General features: G+C 42.9%; 2 protein-coding genes across 5 annotated transcripts; both read right to left on the minus strand.

Annotated features, from left to right (window-relative positions):
• Nucleotides 1–367: 367 nt before the first annotated feature.
• Nucleotides 368–8,643, minus strand: dcaf15 (DDB1 and CUL4 associated factor 15). Of its 4 annotated transcripts, none has more exons than XM_070856116.1 (14): nucleotides 8,527–8,643; nucleotides 7,739–7,836; nucleotides 7,318–7,456; nucleotides 7,053–7,159; nucleotides 6,784–6,929; nucleotides 6,535–6,696; nucleotides 5,979–6,221; nucleotides 5,559–5,945; nucleotides 5,383–5,474; nucleotides 2,991–3,113; nucleotides 2,548–2,630; nucleotides 2,344–2,448; nucleotides 2,116–2,231; nucleotides 368–1,187 (listed from the first exon to the last, which is right to left on the minus strand). In XM_070856116.1, exons 1-14 carry the CDS (start codon nucleotides 8,620–8,622, stop codon nucleotides 1,132–1,134), a joined length of 1,953 nt encoding a protein of 650 aa, XP_070712217.1. In that variant the 5' UTR covers nucleotides 8,623–8,643; the 3' UTR covers nucleotides 368–1,131. The 4 variants fall into 4 exon arrangements, with proteins under 4 accessions (XP_070712217.1, XP_070712209.1, XP_070712225.1 ...); XM_070856108.1 differs by having other exon boundaries at nucleotides 5,559–5,948; XM_070856124.1 differs by having other exon boundaries at nucleotides 5,559–5,930; nucleotides 5,970–6,221.
• Nucleotides 8,644–8,942: 299 nt separating this feature from the next.
• Nucleotides 8,943–17,062, minus strand: khsrp (KH-type splicing regulatory protein). The gene is made up of 18 exons (XM_070827850.1): nucleotides 16,840–17,062; nucleotides 15,507–15,609; nucleotides 15,371–15,424; nucleotides 15,249–15,285; nucleotides 15,088–15,146; nucleotides 14,910–14,981; nucleotides 14,752–14,809; nucleotides 13,412–13,559; nucleotides 13,149–13,247; nucleotides 12,939–13,043; nucleotides 12,223–12,325; nucleotides 11,715–11,839; nucleotides 11,305–11,598; nucleotides 11,077–11,186; nucleotides 10,879–10,970; nucleotides 10,552–10,761; nucleotides 10,121–10,314; nucleotides 8,943–9,855 (listed from the first exon to the last, which is right to left on the minus strand). Exons 1-18 carry the CDS (start codon nucleotides 16,927–16,929, stop codon nucleotides 9,847–9,849), a joined length of 1,962 nt encoding a protein of 653 aa, XP_070683951.1. The 5' UTR covers nucleotides 16,930–17,062; the 3' UTR covers nucleotides 8,943–9,846.
• Nucleotides 17,063–17,643: the final 581 nt, after the last annotated feature.

Below are 17,643 nucleotides of genomic sequence, written 5' to 3' on the forward strand. Positions count from 1 at the left end.
AATTTCTGCCGAACCCCAAACCTCCAGCATGTAGTCTGGTTAAGCTTGATGAGTATCAAGTTTATTCTTTTCAAACGCTCCTCCAGAGTCACAGGAGACATTTAAAACTTTTTACAGGGTGAGTAATAACTCACTCCCCATGATGTGTACACAGAACTTCACATGCAAAAGTGGCCCTTTAAATGAAATCCGCAATATCAGGGATCCTTCTTTACAGGTTGTAACTGTCTACCAGTTGTAACCAGTTCAACCAAAGATGTAGAGTTTCACTGAGCCAAGATAGTCGGTAAACAGAGAGCATCGTGGAATATGGCTTTAACAGCTGGTTTAACATACATGAAACTTTACATACAACAGCCTCACAAAAGACTTTTGAATATTTTATTTAAACAAAATATCCCAATGAAACATAGTCTTGATTCGATTCCGTGTCGGTAAATGTACGGCACAATGTTGAGCAGGTAACTCAAACAACCCTCTACCTCCATGACATGAAAAAAAGATGTTAAGAATCAAGTGATGCAGTACTGGGTTCAACTTTATCTCATTTTAAATACTGCAGCCTTATGAATCAACACAGCTAGACTGAACTAGTCCAGACAACTGGTTCAGAAGCAGCAGAATCTGTCAAATGTGCACATTAAACATAAGCGCGCACGCACGCACACACACACACACACACACACATTCTCTGGATGAAATCCCTGTGTGAAGATCACACAGGTGCAGATATTGCATACGTTCAGTTACAGTCACACACACACGAGAAACATTCACAACAATAACAGTACGCCTTTATGTATAAAAAGAAAAACGTAAAAACTAAATCTTCGTTCAGTCCAGCTCTTGGTTTTGGTGGTTGCGATGATACAGTACACAATTACAAAAAATAAAGATGAAATCTGTCAAATGAAACACAGACCAACTAAAAAATGTAATCTGTACAGTATTTTTCATCTAGAGCGTTTAGTTTCGATTTGACAGGTGTTTTAACTAAGCGAAGTCACACAGTGTGTGCAGTTTTGCTCATATTGAGGTCGAGCTCCATACTGACGATGAGGCCATTTCTACTTGTCTGCGTGTGTGTGTGCTTGTTTCTGATGCTTTGACACTTGTGGCCCACTTCTTTCTTCATAATACAATCCAGGTACATCGGTCACTGTCTGCCAACACCTGCAGGGACGAACCTACAGGTTTAAAAGACGAGAGAGATCTGAATTAGGATTCATATCTCTCTTCACAACGCATGAATAAATCAAAAACAAGCTGTAAAACTTCTAACAGTGGCTGGGACCTTTGTCCTAAAAACAAGGCCTGATGTTTTTTTTGGCAGCCAGTGAGGAGTGCCTGGAGTCCACACAGTGCTGATAATAATCCCTATCTACTACTACCTACCTCCACTCAAACATGCTCACAAGGCCCTTTTCACAGCAGACATTTTGACATGTTATAGTAGGAAAATCACAAGCGCTACCATTATTTATTTACTTACTGGGGCACTTAAATAAAACACAGCTATCACTAATATCGGTAACATCTGTGCTTTTCCTACTCTGACAAGTCAAAATGAGATTCATTGTTGATAACATACTGGTTCATGGTATGAAAAAATGGTTCTCAGTCTGGGATTTATCAAAGTCTACTTTGATTTAACAGTTCCAAGTCTCAAATAAATCAGTGTCACTGTATTCGTCACATACTGACTTACGCGGTCAACGTTGGATAGGAGTCTAGCTCAGTTAGTTTTGGCTGGATTTCATTTAAAAAGTTGCATCAATTATAACACATTTCTGGTAACAAAGACAACTGGGTGTATATTATGAAGCAAAAGGTGCTGAAAGTATGCGGGCACTTTCACAAACATTTATTTTTTCTGACCTTTTTGGTCACACTCATGTTTGTATCCAGCTCTTAATAGAGGTACATTAAATGCCCATGTACACAAATTACTCTCCCGCTGATGTGGATGCTAGATGTCAGAAGCTGTGTAATCCACCTGTATTTGACTTCTGACATTTGACCTGGGTGAATGAGAACCCTCATACACATAAACCTGGACAAATGTGGGACAGTATTCTGTCTGTGAATCCACGAACAAGTGTGTTTAGAACTCACCTTTGTGTAGAGCTTCGTTTGTCATGCGATTAATGTAGCGGGAGCTGCTCTCGGGAACCAACCACTTCATCACCGTGTTCACACAGGACTTCCTGTAAGAGCTCCACACACTCCCACTGACAAGAGACATAACGATTGATACCTTTAACATCAGAGCTACAACTGAAACAAAAAAGGGAGACAGACAGAAATGGGTGTGTGTGGGAGGGGTTGGCAGTAGCTCCTCACCTGGTCTGTCCCTTGACCTCTGTGAGGTCACCGACGCCCACAGTGCGACACGCACCTGTGTTTAGGTCCCAGCTGACCTGCAGGTTGGAATGGTATGTGTTTGGCCTGGGAACAAAAACAATGAAGAGCAGGCTCAGCAGGGGCAAGAAAAAAAGTGGCAGATGCGGGGCTGAAGAAGGCTTAAGGTTTATTTAGGACAAGTACCTGCAGTGCTCTTCATCTGAGTTGGAGAAGGCCAGTAACAGCAGGCCAATGTTGATCATAACAGTGTTGGTTTCAGGACACACCTGATATACATCAAACACACATCATCTCAAATGTACAATGCTCCGATGTTCCTCCCTACTTGTTTTTTTTTTCAGCTCAGCAACATGAAAGTTAAAACACATTTACTGTAGAAAAGGAAGTTTGGTAGCAAATAATATAGTCTAGCATATTTCTGTGAGTAAAATACAGACTGCCGGTCTAATGGCGTTTGCTCTTTGCAACCCAACCTGTATTAGAGGACAGCTGTGAACTGTTCCAACACCATAACACTCTACAATACATTTCCTCCACATGGAGACACCAGTGACTAAGTGAATCAGTGTCATGTGTGAAGAAGAGGTGAAAGAGGCTGAAAGGTAACAGAGTGTGAGTGTGCTGACCTCTAGTATCACAACATCATAGTCGCTGAAGGAGCAGAACTGAGGAGCCCAGGCAGCATCGCTCCTTATCACCTCATTGATGAGATACTCAAAGTCTAGAGTCAACTGCTCCACACACACACTCTGTAAGAGAGAACACACACGTTAAGACTTGCACAACCATTTTAAAAAAAAAGGTACTAAGAGTGAACAGACAAAAACTATTATTGAAAGTGTCTTGCTCTTTCAGTGAGGCTGTAGAATATTGTGCAACATTAAAAGCAGGCTCTTAGATGCCACTGGCTGCCTAACATGACAGCCAAACATTGGCCAACTGAAGCATAAAGCTCCAAAGCAGCAAAGATCATTTATTAGAGAGAAAGGCCAAATATGTAGATATATATCAGTTTTTACAGCACATGGCACTAAATGAACCCCTGCTTCATGTATGATGTAACCACCAGGAATTGAGACTCTCACACTAATCTTTGATAAATAGCTCTTGAAAAGTTTAACGGCGATAACTTTTGTAAAAGTCAAGAATGATCAACAGTATCACGGTATTTTATTGTGGATACAAATTTCTTACTGTCTAAACCAGAAATCTAATGACTAAACACCCATTGAACAGTTGTGATTGTGGTGGGGGTTGTCTGTAAAAGCAGACTGATGCTCTGGTGCTATGAGGTAAATGCCCTCAGTTACTTATTGATCGTTTCCTATATTTCCAGGACAAGGAAGACAACTGGACATACAGTGGGTACAGAAAGTATTCAGACCCCTTCACTTTTTCCACATTTTGTTATGTTACAGCCTTATTCCAAAATGGATTAAATTCTTTTTTTCCCCTCATCAATCTAAACACAATACCCCATAATGACAAAGTGAAAAAAAGTTTAGAAATTTTTGCAAATGTATTAAAAATAAAAAACTGAAATATCACATGTACATAAGTATTCACACCCTTTATTCAGTACTTTGTTGAGGCACCTTTGGCAGCGATTACAACCTCAAGTCTTCTTGGGTATGATGCTACAAGCTTGGCACACCTGCATTTGGGGTGTTTTTCCCATTCTTCTCTGCAGATCCTCTCAAGCTCTGTCAGGTTAGATGGGGAGCGTCGCTGCACAGCTATTTTCAGGTCTTTCCAGAGATGTTCAATGGGGTTCAAGTCTGGGCTCTGGCTGGGCCACTCAAGGACATTCACAGACTTGTCCCGAAGCCACTCCTTCGTTATCTTGGCTGTGTGCTTCGGGTCATTGTCCTGTTGGAAGGTGAACCGTCCCCCCAGTCTGAGATCCTGAGCGCTCTAGAGCAGGTTTTCATCCAGGATGTCTCTGTACTTTGCTGCATTCATCTTCCCCTCTTCTCCCAGTTCCTGCCGCTGAAAAACATCCCCACAGCATGATGCTTCCACCACCATGCTTCACCGTAGGGATGGTATTTGCCAGGTGATGAGCGGTGCCTGGTTTCCTCCAGACGTGACGCTTGGCATTCAGGCCAAATAGTTCTATCTTAGTTTCATCAGACCAGAGAATCTTGTTTCTCATGGTCTGAGAGTCGTTTAGGTGCCTTTTGGCAAACTCCAAGCGGGCTGTCATGTGCCTTTTACTGAGGAGAGGCTTCCATCTGGCCACTCTACCATAAAGGCCTGATTGGTGCTGCAGAGATGGTTGTCCTTCTGGAAGGTTCTCCCATTTCCTCAGAGTAGGAAAGTAGGCTCTGTCAGAGTGACCATCGGGTTCTTGGTCACCTCCCTGACCAAGGCCCTTCTCCCCCGATTGCTTAGTTTGGATGGGCGGCCAGCTCTAGGAAGAGTCCTGGTGGTTCTGAACTTCTTCCATTTACGAATGATGGAGGCCACTGTGCTCTTCGGGACCTTCAATGCTGCAGAAATTTTTCTGTACCCTTCCCCAGATCTGTGCCTCGATACAATCCTGTCTCGGAGGTCTACAGACAATTCCTTTGACTTCATGGCTTGGTTTCTGCTCTGACATGCACTGTCAGCTGTGGGACCTTATATAGACAGGTGTGTGCCTTTCCAAATCAAGTCCAATCAATTGAATTTACCACAGGTGGACTCCAGTCAAGTTGTAGAAACATCTCAAGGACGATCAGTGGAAACAGGATGTACCTGAGCTCAGTTTTGAGTGTCATAGCAAAGGGTGTAAATACTTATGTACATGTGATATTTCAGTTTTTTATTTTTAATACATTTGCAAAAATTTCTAAAAAACTTTTTTCACTTTGTCATTTTGGGGTATTGTGTGTAGATTGAGGAGGAAAAAAAGAATTTAATCCATTTTGGAATAAGGCTGTAACATAACAAAATGTGGAAAAAGTGAAGGGGTCTGAATACTTTCCGTACCCACTGTACATACATACATACATAAACACTGGCACAAACACACACCTGTCCGTTGTGTGGCTCTGTGACCAGCTGCAGGTTCCTTCCTTTAAGGTCAGTGACTGTGAAAGGCAGCTGAACTTTGTCGTCTTCATAACCTGAAGAGACAGAAACAGAGAGGAAAAATTCACACTTGAACTCATGAGAGCCATTTTTTAAATCACTCATTCTGTGTCTCCCACCTCCTGTGTTCTGCTCTGCTGCTCCTGGCTGTTGGAGGCGGTAGTGCAGGCATGAGTAGTTGACATATCCAGGTTCGCTGGGGCCGCCCTCCTGGGACGAGGACGGGGTGGGTGGGGATGATGGTGATGAGGAGGAGGAGGCAGGAGACATCACTTGTTCAGAGCACTGTGCCAAACTGTGACTCCCTCCTGATGTTGACGCTTGTGGTAAACTAGTCCGTCTCTCCTCCTCCCTCCTCTCTCTACAATCCTCTTCTTCTCTTCTCCTCTCTACATTTATCCCTTTGTCTCCTTGTAATGGCGCTGCCTCTTTATCACCACCATCAGCTGTCTTTCGTTCTGCCTGGCCATCATTTTCTTTTCCTCCTCCACCTCCGCCGCCTCCTCCTCCTCCTCCTCCGCCTCCTCCACCTCCACCACCACCACCACCCTGAGCTCGCCTGAAGAGGTCAGCTGCAAACTCCCGAGCTCGCACGGCTGCTTGTGACTGGCTGGGAGATGAGGGAATTGGAGCAGGTCTGCTAGGTGGCAGGCGGCTTTCAGGAGATCCCTGAGGTAGCAAGCAGGACGAGGCCAAAGAAGTGGAGGAAGAGGACGCGGAGGCTTGACTTGACAGAGCCGCTCTCTTTGTGTAAAGGATCTGTGATGACTGACCCTGCTTACCTGCAAGAGACATACAGAGAGGCAGAACTGAAAAAGCACCTCATGCCAAAAACAGAACATTAGCCTGATAATGAAAAATCTTCCAGCACAGCAGGAATAACAGTTGGGTTATTTTATCTATATAAGAGGCAAACAGTGGAACCAATTTGGCATCTAGGACACGACAGAATTCTCTGGCCTTTGTTCATCTCCTGACCCTTTTCCTTTGCCCCTTGTAGTGCATCCTCTCCAGAGGCTATGTCTGATTTTAGGCATAAGTAACAGATGAAGATATGGAAATGTGCTTCTCTACCATTGGTGTATGTGTGCATACCTGGGCAGAGTGAGATGCCGCAGGCTACCAGAGAGTAGCTAGTGTTTAACAGAATGACCTGGTCCTTCTTCAGCTGGAAAGCTGGTTGGAAAGTCGGGAATGGGTAGACCACCTGGTACCGGCTGTTGAGCACATAGCCATGCTCCAGGCACTCGCCACTTCCTGGGAAGAAAGTCAGATAAAGGGGAAAGTGAGAGAGCGACTGAGGCAGTGGCACCAGTGAAGTAGTGCATCCCAGGGTGAGTTTACCTGTGCGTATGGTAGTGGCTGAAGGAACTGGGCAGCAGTAAGAGCAAGGTTTAGGAGGAGGCATGGAGGCGATGGTGATGTAGATGTCTCTGTTGTTTTCATCACTCATCATTAAGTTCATCAGGACAGAGCTTGAACTGCGTGTGCTGGAGGGTAGAATCATACATGCACGCACAATTACCTACACGGCGCGATAACATAATTCTAGCTTAAACTGAACCAGCTCCATGTGGCCGCTGATCAATGTATTTGTATGTATTATTCCTTACTTGAAGCCAAAGATGACAATTTTGGAGTGGTCATTTGGCCACTCACACACAGTCAGGTACAGGTCACTATAGATCTCCTCTCCAGCAAACAGGCGTACATGATGGACCTAAAGAGAAAAGGCAAATGTGAGACAAAGTACAAGATATCTATACAAGATGTTGACTTAGCTACGTTCTCATGACATTGCATCTACATAGTCCTCTGTGTACATGTGAATCTGCTGGATTAATCAAATTAAGGTTCTATTAAGTAAATTTCCCTTACCTGTTTAAGTCTACTGTGCAGGTTGAACTCCCACCAATATAGATGGTAGGTATAGAAAGAGAAATCATCATCTTCTCCACAGTCGCTGGTGTACGACAGCACGTAGCGGCCGCATTTGGTGAACCCGAGAAAGATGTGTCTGTAACCAAAAAAAGTGCTGCACTGCTGTGATTCACGCTTCAGTTTGAACAATATTACGCATGATATATCCTCACTGTGAATGTAGCGTCACTAGCAGGCAGGCTACGCCAATCTAGTACGATCATATCTAGACAGAGCATCTACAATCCTGATTCACACAACGCAGATCAACATTTGGTTTGAGCTGCTCTGTGAACTTAAGGTATATTACATTCTGCTGTATAAAAACAAAGTACTTCATGACAACAGATCCATTTAGTAAACACACACACACACTGACCCTGCTCTGAGGAACTCCTCGCTGACAATGTTCTTTAATGGGACACACACTCGAGGTGGCAGCTTCCTGAACAGGCGCTGAGAAAACTGTCCTGACAGCTACAGATCAGGCAAGAGAGTGGATACAGATGAAGACAGCATAAATAACACATACACGGTACAATATGAAGCATAGAAATTTGTGCTCTGGATAATGGCCTTGCAGTAAATTAGCCAGTAGTGGTTGTGAATGCAAAACAAACTACACAGGAAATTCAGCTTCAGACACATCCAGCACAGTAACGCATTAAAATGCTTGAGCGCACACACACAGCAGATCAGTGGTCAATAAAGTGAAATTGACAAATGATTAACGTTATATCTGAGGGCTGTGAAGTGGTGCAAGCTGCTGTTGTGGTTTAGCTGAAGCTAACGCCGATTGAGCGTTCACGTTACAATGGATCGTTAAAGGTGTTAGCGTTAATGCCATTGGCTTTAACAGCTAGCATGCTAACTGTGTTACATCCAGGTGGCTACGGGCCTGTTAGCAAGCCACACAAGGAAATACAAACACCGAGAGACATCGCTACACAGCAGGAAGCAGTCAATGGTTTCACAATCAGGAGGACTGGCTAATTAGCCACCTGTTTGCCATTAGTATTAGATGTTACCTTGTTAGCTTCCAAGCTAGTTAGCAGCTAGCCACAGAAGCTACTAAAAACAAGGGAGCTCAGACTGAAGCGGTCTTACGTGATTTCTTTACCACTCTTCTCGTGTTTTAAGTCAGACATTTTGTGGATACACGCCTACCTTCCCACGCATGAGAAGCTTCACGACATGGTCTTTGTGTTTTCTTTGAGCTTTCTGTTTGCTGTCGTCTTTTTCGGATTTCGAGCTGGGCGCCATCTCCCACTGAACTGCTGTCCTTCGGCGCTGTCAGGGTCCTCGCGATTGGTCGACCGGCTGCACGAGACTGCCCCCACTCGCCGGTGGACCTGTCCATCAAACCCAAAACAAAGGCAGGGCACAGCAGAGGGGACATCCTGCAGGAAGCCACCACACTACTGCCTCTGCTTCATGTGAACCACTTCTAGCATGAGGAATGAAATGTGGAGACAGCCAGGCAGAGTTTCATCTGCTAAAACTTCAGCGTTAGGTCTAAAGTGGGGAACAATCAACCCCCAAACACAATGCAGGTGATAAACACACATGAAGACAAAAACCAATCAATTCAATGTTTTTATTTAAGTATTTAAAAACAAGCTGTAAAAAATAACATTAAAAAAATTGGCATTAAGTAAGGGAACCTATTGGAACAGAAACAAAATCTCCAACAATAATGAAATGAAACGGAGGGCGGTCAACACAAACACACATGCGCACAACCAACCTACATACCATAGGACAGTTAGTGCCTAATCACAGCCAACTTACACACAATTCTGTTCAGTAGCGTACACTGCACACAGACACACACACACAACCTACCTTCAGGAAAATAATTACAATGAATAAAATTAAAAACTAAGAGATCATGAGAGCAGGGAAAAATACACCTGCAACTTAAACACCGGGAATGTCTTTTTAAAAAATTAAGTAAAAAAAAAAAAGAGAAAAAAGTACCAAAGTACAAGGGGAAGAAAAAACAAAAAGACCAAACATTCAGTATTTTTTTCTTACGAACATAATTTCTGAATATATTCAAAATACTGCTAAACTGTTTTTTTTTTACCTTCAGGATTTTGATGGAGAAAAACTACTTAAATGTGAGTCAGTGTTGAGATGATGTTGTGCTAGCTTGCAAACAAAGATGCTTTTTTTATTTATTTATTTTTTTATTTAAATGATCTGATGTATTATAAGATGTGGGTGAGGTGAAGTGGCAAACTGAATAATAACCCAAGTAAGCCGTTATTTAGTGCTTTGCTCAATGCATGGGCAAAATGTATTCCCTTTTTCCTTTCTTCAATTTTGACTTTAAAAAACAAACAACAAGGTTGGAATAGAAAATGTGTGGTTGGATGATTAACCATGGTTTTGTCTTATTAAAGCCAAAATGACATCTCCATAGAAAAAAAAAACAAACAAGTCCAGAGAGCCATCGCAGCTGTCCAGCAGACCTAGCCAACTTTACTGGGCCTGAAATGAGACATTAGACACAATGAAAAATTTTCACATGCTTGTAATTTACAGGTAGAAGTTCATACATGAATGGTAATTAACACATGCTGAGTGCCAAATAGTGTTAACATTGTCTGCTACAATTGGCATCACACTTTGAAACACTCAAATGCATTGAGTTTTTCAATATTTTAGCCAGTAAACGGTGTTCTTGTCAGGTAACCTTTTCTAGCTCGCCAGACCTTCGCACCTACAAGGTTAATTTTGGTCATGGATGTGCTACCTGTTGTCCCTGCTGTGGAGCAGCTGCCTGTCCAGGTGCCTGTCCTCCCTGTCCATAGTAGGCGGCCTGCTGTCTGTAGTACTCTGCCCAGGCTGCACTGTAGTCCTGCTGGCCTCCAGCTGCAGCTCCTGCTCCTCCAGCAGCAGCTGTGGAAGCTGCGGCTGGAGCAGCTGCTGCCCCTCCACCTGGCTGGGCTGGAAAAAAAACACAACACAAACACACTTTGTGCTGGGTGTACACAGTGCCATATACTCATTTCATTTTACAATATAATATCAACATCAGTATGACTGATGACTTAGAACTAGCTGCAACAGTAATAAAACTTGTAGTATAAGCAGTACCATGTTCATTCTCCCACACAGAACCTTGTGGTTTAAAGCTCACAGTTCCCCCAAATAAATATGATTGTCTCAGTAGATCCCACTTACTCATGCCCATCTTCTTATAATACTCTTCCCAGGCTTTAGTATAGTCTGGCTGGCCCCCAGGGGCCTGTGCTGCCTGGCTCTGGTCTCCTGGTGCGGCTGCAGTGGCTCCTGGAGTCTGCGCTGCCATGGCGCCCCCTGGCTGTTGGCCGTAATACTGCGCATAATAAGCTGCCCATGCTGCATTCGGGTCCGCCGCAGCTGCTGCCTTACCTAAGGAGAGGAGAGGGGAAGAAAACAGAATAAATGCAGTAATATTTTTGAGGCAAGTACAGAAACAGAATTGAAGGGAAGACTACAAGTAAATAGACAACTTCAAAATGTACTTACTGGGGTCATGTGGACCTGGGGCTTGCCACTGCTGATATTGGGCATTTCCCCAACCCTGAGGACAAAACTGGGGACCACCAGGTGCAGCTCCACTGCAGAAAAGGATGGGACCATTTAAACATGTGGACTGTTTAATACCTTTTTAACTTAAGAAATGTAGGAATTTTTAATTTTCAAGTATTTGTGCACTGTACTTACTGAGGAGCACCACCAGGAGGCCCTGCATTATATGGGTTAGGATTATAAGGACCCATGGGACCACCTGGTCCTCCTGGACCAGGACCACCACCCACTGGACACAACGGCGCCTGGATAAAAACGGAAAAAAGCCATTCAAACCAAGATCCAGTGGAGAAGGAGTTTTATTTTTGGACAGCAGTTTGAACTGCATATTTCTTTTCTGTGCCACGAGCCACTTGAACGCACCTCAATCTTCTCTTCTATAAGCTGCTTTGCGTGGTCAATCTGTTGTGGGGACCCTCGAATGGTGAACAGTTTGAAGTTTGGGTCACCGTTTGGTGGCGGCTGACGAGATATCTCCACGAATGCACCAGTCTGTTGGTTAATGGACTTAACGTTCTCGCCTCCTCTGCCAATGACAAGCCCACATTTGTGGGCAGGAATGGAGAAGGTCATCTCTCCTCCAGGAGGACCCCAGCTCCCCTGGCCTCTGCCCCGTCCTCGCCCAGGTGCCATCCCTGAACCAGAACCCGGGGGACCCTTAGGAGGAAACAAGCCTTACTTCAGGTTTAACCGTCAGACAGCAGAACACCCGTTTCTGTCTTCTGCCATCAACACAGAAAGCAAGATCACCACTAGTTGCAGTCTGCACCTACCCCCTGGCCACCCTCCTCCCGTGCACGGATGCTCTGTAGCAGTTCAGTGATGATTGAGGCCGCATGCTGACACTGGTCCGGTGGACCCATAATGTGGGCTATTTTATCAGGACCTGTACCGTCATCTATGAGGGACGACAAAAGGAGAGGCAGGTAAATTGTTGGGTATTTGTATCAGGACTGAAAGCAACAGAATAAACGATCCAAACAGTTCAAATTATTTGATTTTTAAAAATCTTCACTGGCGTCTAAATGATTCAGTTTTTCTTCATAATTGTTCAATATTGTAGTGACTGCATTTTAAATCTAGCTGCAGCTCGATATTGGAATCACAGCACAATTAAGATAACTACAGCAAACTATATACAAGAAAATTAAACCATTAGTGATAGAACTAATTTTGGACAGTATCTTTCAGTAAAGCTTTAAGCCTTAAACTGTCTCTTAATAAATCCAAAGCAGAAATATAACGCAGCTTAATCTTCCAAAAAACGTTTGGAGAGCTCACCTGGTTTAAACTGTATCTTAACTCCAGCATCATTCTGGATCTTCTTGATCATCTCTCCACTTCGGCCAATTACAACTCCGACAGAGTGGCGGGGCACAGCTATCTGTAGAATTACAAGATAAATACATATAATTGTGAGATCTGCTCAAAGCGGTTGAGTCTCACCTATTAATTATATGTTCATCTAATTCGGTGATGGTCAGGTTGGGGGAAAAAAAGGCTTTATCAGAATTGACTCCATTTGCCAAATATGAGTACACATAAAGACATTTGATTCCTATTTTCGATTGCTGTCATGTAAAAAAAAAAAAAAAAAAAAAAAAACAGCAAAAAACAAGGACAAAGCCGAAAAAAGGTCAACATAAGCATAATTTAAAAGCCATGTCCAGATGTGTATAAAAAAGTATGTATATATATATATATATATATATATATATATATATATGCAAAAAAAAAAAGCCACCATGAAAAATTGTGAACAAGATGACAATAGCAAGATGATGCTGAGTGCAAAAATGCTGGAATAAATATGGGATGATTATTTACAGATTACTTCAAACACGAGGTTGGTGGATATAAATGTAAGTATGAACTGCAAAATATAATTTAGAACAAGCAGGTATGGTGGATGGTTGGTGTTACAGGTTAATTGCAGATTGATTGTTTGACAGCAGCTAGTTGTGACTTAGCTTCCTGTATTTGAACACATTGCTTACATCAATGCCACCGCCTCCCCCCATCCTTGATCCGAATTCGGTCCGTTCTCCAAAACCTGCATGATCCCTTTCCCGCAGAATCTCGTTAACCATCTCCTTTGCTTGCTATAAAAAAGCAACACAGAGAAGACACAGTGATTTGAAGGGTACATAAGGGCATAACGCATTTTCCATTTAGCCAAAACTTGCTCCATTGTGCTTAAAAAATACCTGCACTTTGTAGGGGTCTCCAATGATGCGTAGGGGTTTATCAATGTTGGGGGGCTGGGATCCATCTTGAATAAGAATCATTTTAACTCCAGCCCTTTCCTAAGATTTTCCATGAGAGATATGTTAGACTAATAATACACAGAAAATTCACAGAATACCAACTATTTACAGTACACTTCCCCATCAGGTGATACAATAAATCAACAGAAACACTCTAAATCTTGTGATCATAGTTATACCAACAGGTATTCTGTGATTTTCACCTGAAGCTGTTTGATGGTCTCTCCTCCTTTGCCTATAATAAGTCCAGCCTTGCCTGCAGGGATGATCATCTCCTGCATGGAACCTGCCTGCCCATTGGTCGACTCGTGACCTCTTGACACTATGTCATCTATGAGTGCCTTGGCTCTCCTGGAAGCAAAATTCAAATGAGAGAGGTGAAATGAAATGATTGAAGAACACAAGACTGATTAAGACTCTTCTGTATCCTGAGGTCTCAACACAGGCCTGTGAACTACCGACTTTAAATCAATCAATCAATCATAGGGCAATGGGGGCACATCCAGCTGCAGTGACCATAGCTCCTTCAAACCTTACATGTTTGTTTTAATCTGTTAATTTTTAAACGTGTATTACCTATGGCAGAAATACACTCATAGGCATTTGAAAATGAAGCTTGGGGTTTGGCTTAAGAGCAATGGACCTTAAGATGATCGCTGCCGACAGCATCTCCCAACCAGACCAGGCAAACCAAATGCCGCAGCAGGTGGTGTGACTGCCCCAGGTACCAGACGTGCTTCGCCTGACAGCTCTGCTCTGGATCCTGTATTTTCGAATGTTGTTACACATTATGCCATTACGATTGGCTGTGCATTCAGAAAGAGCAGAGAAGCTGTTAAAAGTCTGCACTTAATTCTGTGCTATGCATAAATGTCTTACTGCTGTCTGAGACTAATATTTGTTAGAATGCTTCAGTGCAGACACATTTGTTCATCATAATCTTGGTGACACCAAATGCAAGGCAAATTCAAATCTGATGAATAATAATATAGGTAATATGAACACACTATGGCAGTGAATCATGTTCACATTCAAAGCGTTACATTCTCCATAGCGAGACAAAAAAAAGTTAAGCACTGAATCTTTAATTTGAAATTGTTACATTTTATCAGGTGTGGATCTTTCTCTACAATCAAAATTTGTTCACTGAAACAGTCAGCGGTGCGGACACACAGCATTCGTACATATGTACAGCCAAACATAATGTGTAACATCATGTGCAAATGCAGGACCCCGAGCATATGTGATAGCTACAGTGGGATAAGAGCTAGGCTAACCCAGCGTGGACTTTAGGCTAATGATCCTGGCTAATGTCCAGCCACAGGAAGTGAAGTGGATGAGAGGGGATGCAACCTGGTCAAGCAACGGGAAATCCCACATCTTTACAGAGACCTGCCTCCAGCTCAATGCACCCAACCAAGCTATCGCTAGACACGAGGACTGTGCTCCCGGATGACCAGGCAAGACTCAGGCAAGATGAGGGAGGCAATTGCATTGGAAATATAAAACAGAAATGTTCTTTTAAACGTGAACACCAACTTACTGTACGGCATCTGGTGACCCTGTCAGAGAAACACTTCTATCTGAAAGGCCAGCACTGTCTGTGAATTAATATAAAGAAAATATTATCAATACAAGCGCTGCTGGAAAACCTATTATACTCTGTTGACTTAGCAAATCTGAGGTTAACATATAGCTCACCGTGTGCAATCTGGACCTTGCAGCCAGAATCCTGCTGTATTTTGTTAATCTGTTCACCTCCTCTGCCGATGACTTAAGGGACAAAAGCAAACACATTTAGATTTTAGTTTAAACGCGTGTAAGAGAGCAACACAGGCATCATGTGTATGGTTTAGGAAATAGATGTGCATGTACTCACTGAGTCCGACCATGCTATCGGGCACTCTGCACTCTTCTGTGATTGTGGAAGGCCTGACACTACAGACAAGTAAAGCAAAAAACAAAACATGATTATATAAAAAGAATCTCACCTCTGCCATAACCACAGGCTTTCACGTAAGACTCTAAAAATAAGCATACCTTTGTTGGGACAGGGCAGCCAGCTGAGCTCCAATAGCTGTAAGAGGAAGAAAAGAGGTGAGTGGATGGAAATCCAGTCGGGTTAGTGAGTCTAATTGGATGAATGTGCCTTTTTAACGTACACAATGCAGAATCTATTTCACTCTGTGATGCTACCTTCTTTGGATCAGGTTCATCTGAAGGCAAAAGAAAAAGCAAGTCTTACAATGTAGAAAAAGAAAATCTAGACAAAATGTGTTGCTTGTTCTGATTTTTAACCTGCTTCTTCCAGGGATCGTTTCTGTGCTGCGAATGGATAGTTCTCAGCTCCTCCATTGTTGCTCACTGAGGAAACACCATCTCCACCAATTTTAGCAGCAATCTAGACAGACACATGAAGATTCATTTACTCACAAGGGGGGTTATGTGGGTCTGGAGAGGGGTAGTGGAGTTGACAAGAGCATTTACGAGGCAGGGGGAGTTTAATGAAAGATGACTATTGAGTTGCAATTGTGGGAAGTGTAGCATCAAGTCTTTTAGGAGCTTGGTTCATACTGTGGACTAAAAATCAGGACACCAGTGTCTCTGCTGCATCTTAATGAGTCTTTTTTTTGTGCCTCAACTTTCTGGAAATGCAATACCACATTTCTGGAGTACCTCTTCAATTTCTACATGACCATAAGCAGAGGCACTGAAGTAAGATACAACCATAATACCAACTTTCACAGCATCTCGTTTAAAGCTGAAACAACTTGATGATGCATCAATAGACAGAAAATCAAGCTGCAGAAAAGATGGTTCACTGTTTCATGTATCTTCTTGTTGAGTAGTAGTTGTAAAATTTGACTTTTTTCTGTTTTATATCCCTGTTAATTGCATATCTGGGTTTGGGGACAAAATTAGTTATCACCTTGTGCTCTTGATATGTATCTTGATAACTGTGCTAGCTGTTTAGCACTTTGTGGATTAAATGAGTTAAAAAAGCTAATTAAATTCAATAAATCAGACAATGGTTGGTAGCAGCCCTAACCTTGATAACTACATGTAGCCCTGTGAGGCAGCCTCTCAGTCCTGCGGGGATTTCCGTCTCTAACGTGAAGTAACGTAACACAAAAGCATCCATATGTCCATTTAATGCTGGTTACCAAAGCATTACTACAAGGAAATCAGTTGCCCTTACTTCACGGCAGTCATAATGTATCATTAACGTTAATAGCTTTTTTAAAGAGGTTTCAGACAAGGCAAATGAAACTACACTTACACCAAACCGTTAAGTGTATTACACCTGGCTAGCTAACTTAGCTGAAGTAGCTATTCCATTTAACTTGAGTTACACCGAGGTTCCCGATGGTAAAGAGTATTTTTTACATGATAAAATAACCCACATTGCTGGAGCTGCTCAATTCACCACGCAAACATCTTCAATAACAAATCGATCCGGCGAGCGTGTTAGCTAAACAAATGAATGGCAATGCTAGTAGCTAGCTCGCTAGCTAGCTAGCTGTAGCTAGTATACCCAAGCTAGCGTCACGGGTAATTAAGCTAGCTGCATTTCCCCACTAGCTAACTAGCTTGCCGGCTGTTTTCTCTCGTAACCGAGCTTCTGAGTTACCTGTCTGGCTCGTTGTACAGCATCAGCAAAGGCGTCTTTTTTCATCCCAGCACCGACTCCGTTAGTCGGCAGAGCGCCGTAATCAGACATGCTGCTCACAAGGGGCAAATAAACACAGGGGGCAGGCTGGGTAGCTTTGGCCGGGTCGAGCTGCGCAGAAGCGGGAAGGCTGAACAACAGCGTACGGGGGACACCAATGTGGGAAACGCTGCCTACCACGCCGGCAAACGTCCTTGCTTAAAACAACCAATCAACGAACCTTCAACACCCGGGACTTCTTCCTCCTCTTCTTTCCGACACCTTTGGGGTCAACGTCCAACTTTATAAAGCAAAAATACCGCCACCCCCTGGTCTGGAGGAAAACACACTGATATCTATGATATTTAAAGTTCTTAATTGTCTTCCTGCATTAAGTCGTTTATTATTCAAAATACAACAGGTAAGGGTATCATTCATTATCTGAGTCACAGTATTTTATTTATATTATTCATATCATATTCATAAGGCCTGAGTATTTGATATGTCTAGGAATTTATTTGGAAATTACAGACTTGTAAAATAAAGCTTTGCTAAAAAATCTTATCAATCATATAAGTTGAGAAACCGTGAGGTCATAATGCATATGAGCTGTCTCTGGCCATCACATAACTATTATACTGCACAGCCAGAGCTTGTCAGAGAACCTATGTTGAATGGAAAACTTTAATTAGCAGCAGTGTAGTAGCAACTAAGAGTATGAACTTCTTAGCTAGTGTTGAATGGCAACTAAAGCCAACAGAGCTGAGCAAGGTGGCAGTCAATTCA

The sequence above is a fragment of the Pempheris klunzingeri genome, chromosome 3, assembly GCF_042242105.1.
Source record: "Pempheris klunzingeri isolate RE-2024b chromosome 3, fPemKlu1.hap1, whole genome shotgun sequence".
Classification (NCBI taxonomy): Eukaryota; Metazoa; Chordata; class Actinopteri; order Acropomatiformes; family Pempheridae; genus Pempheris; species Pempheris klunzingeri.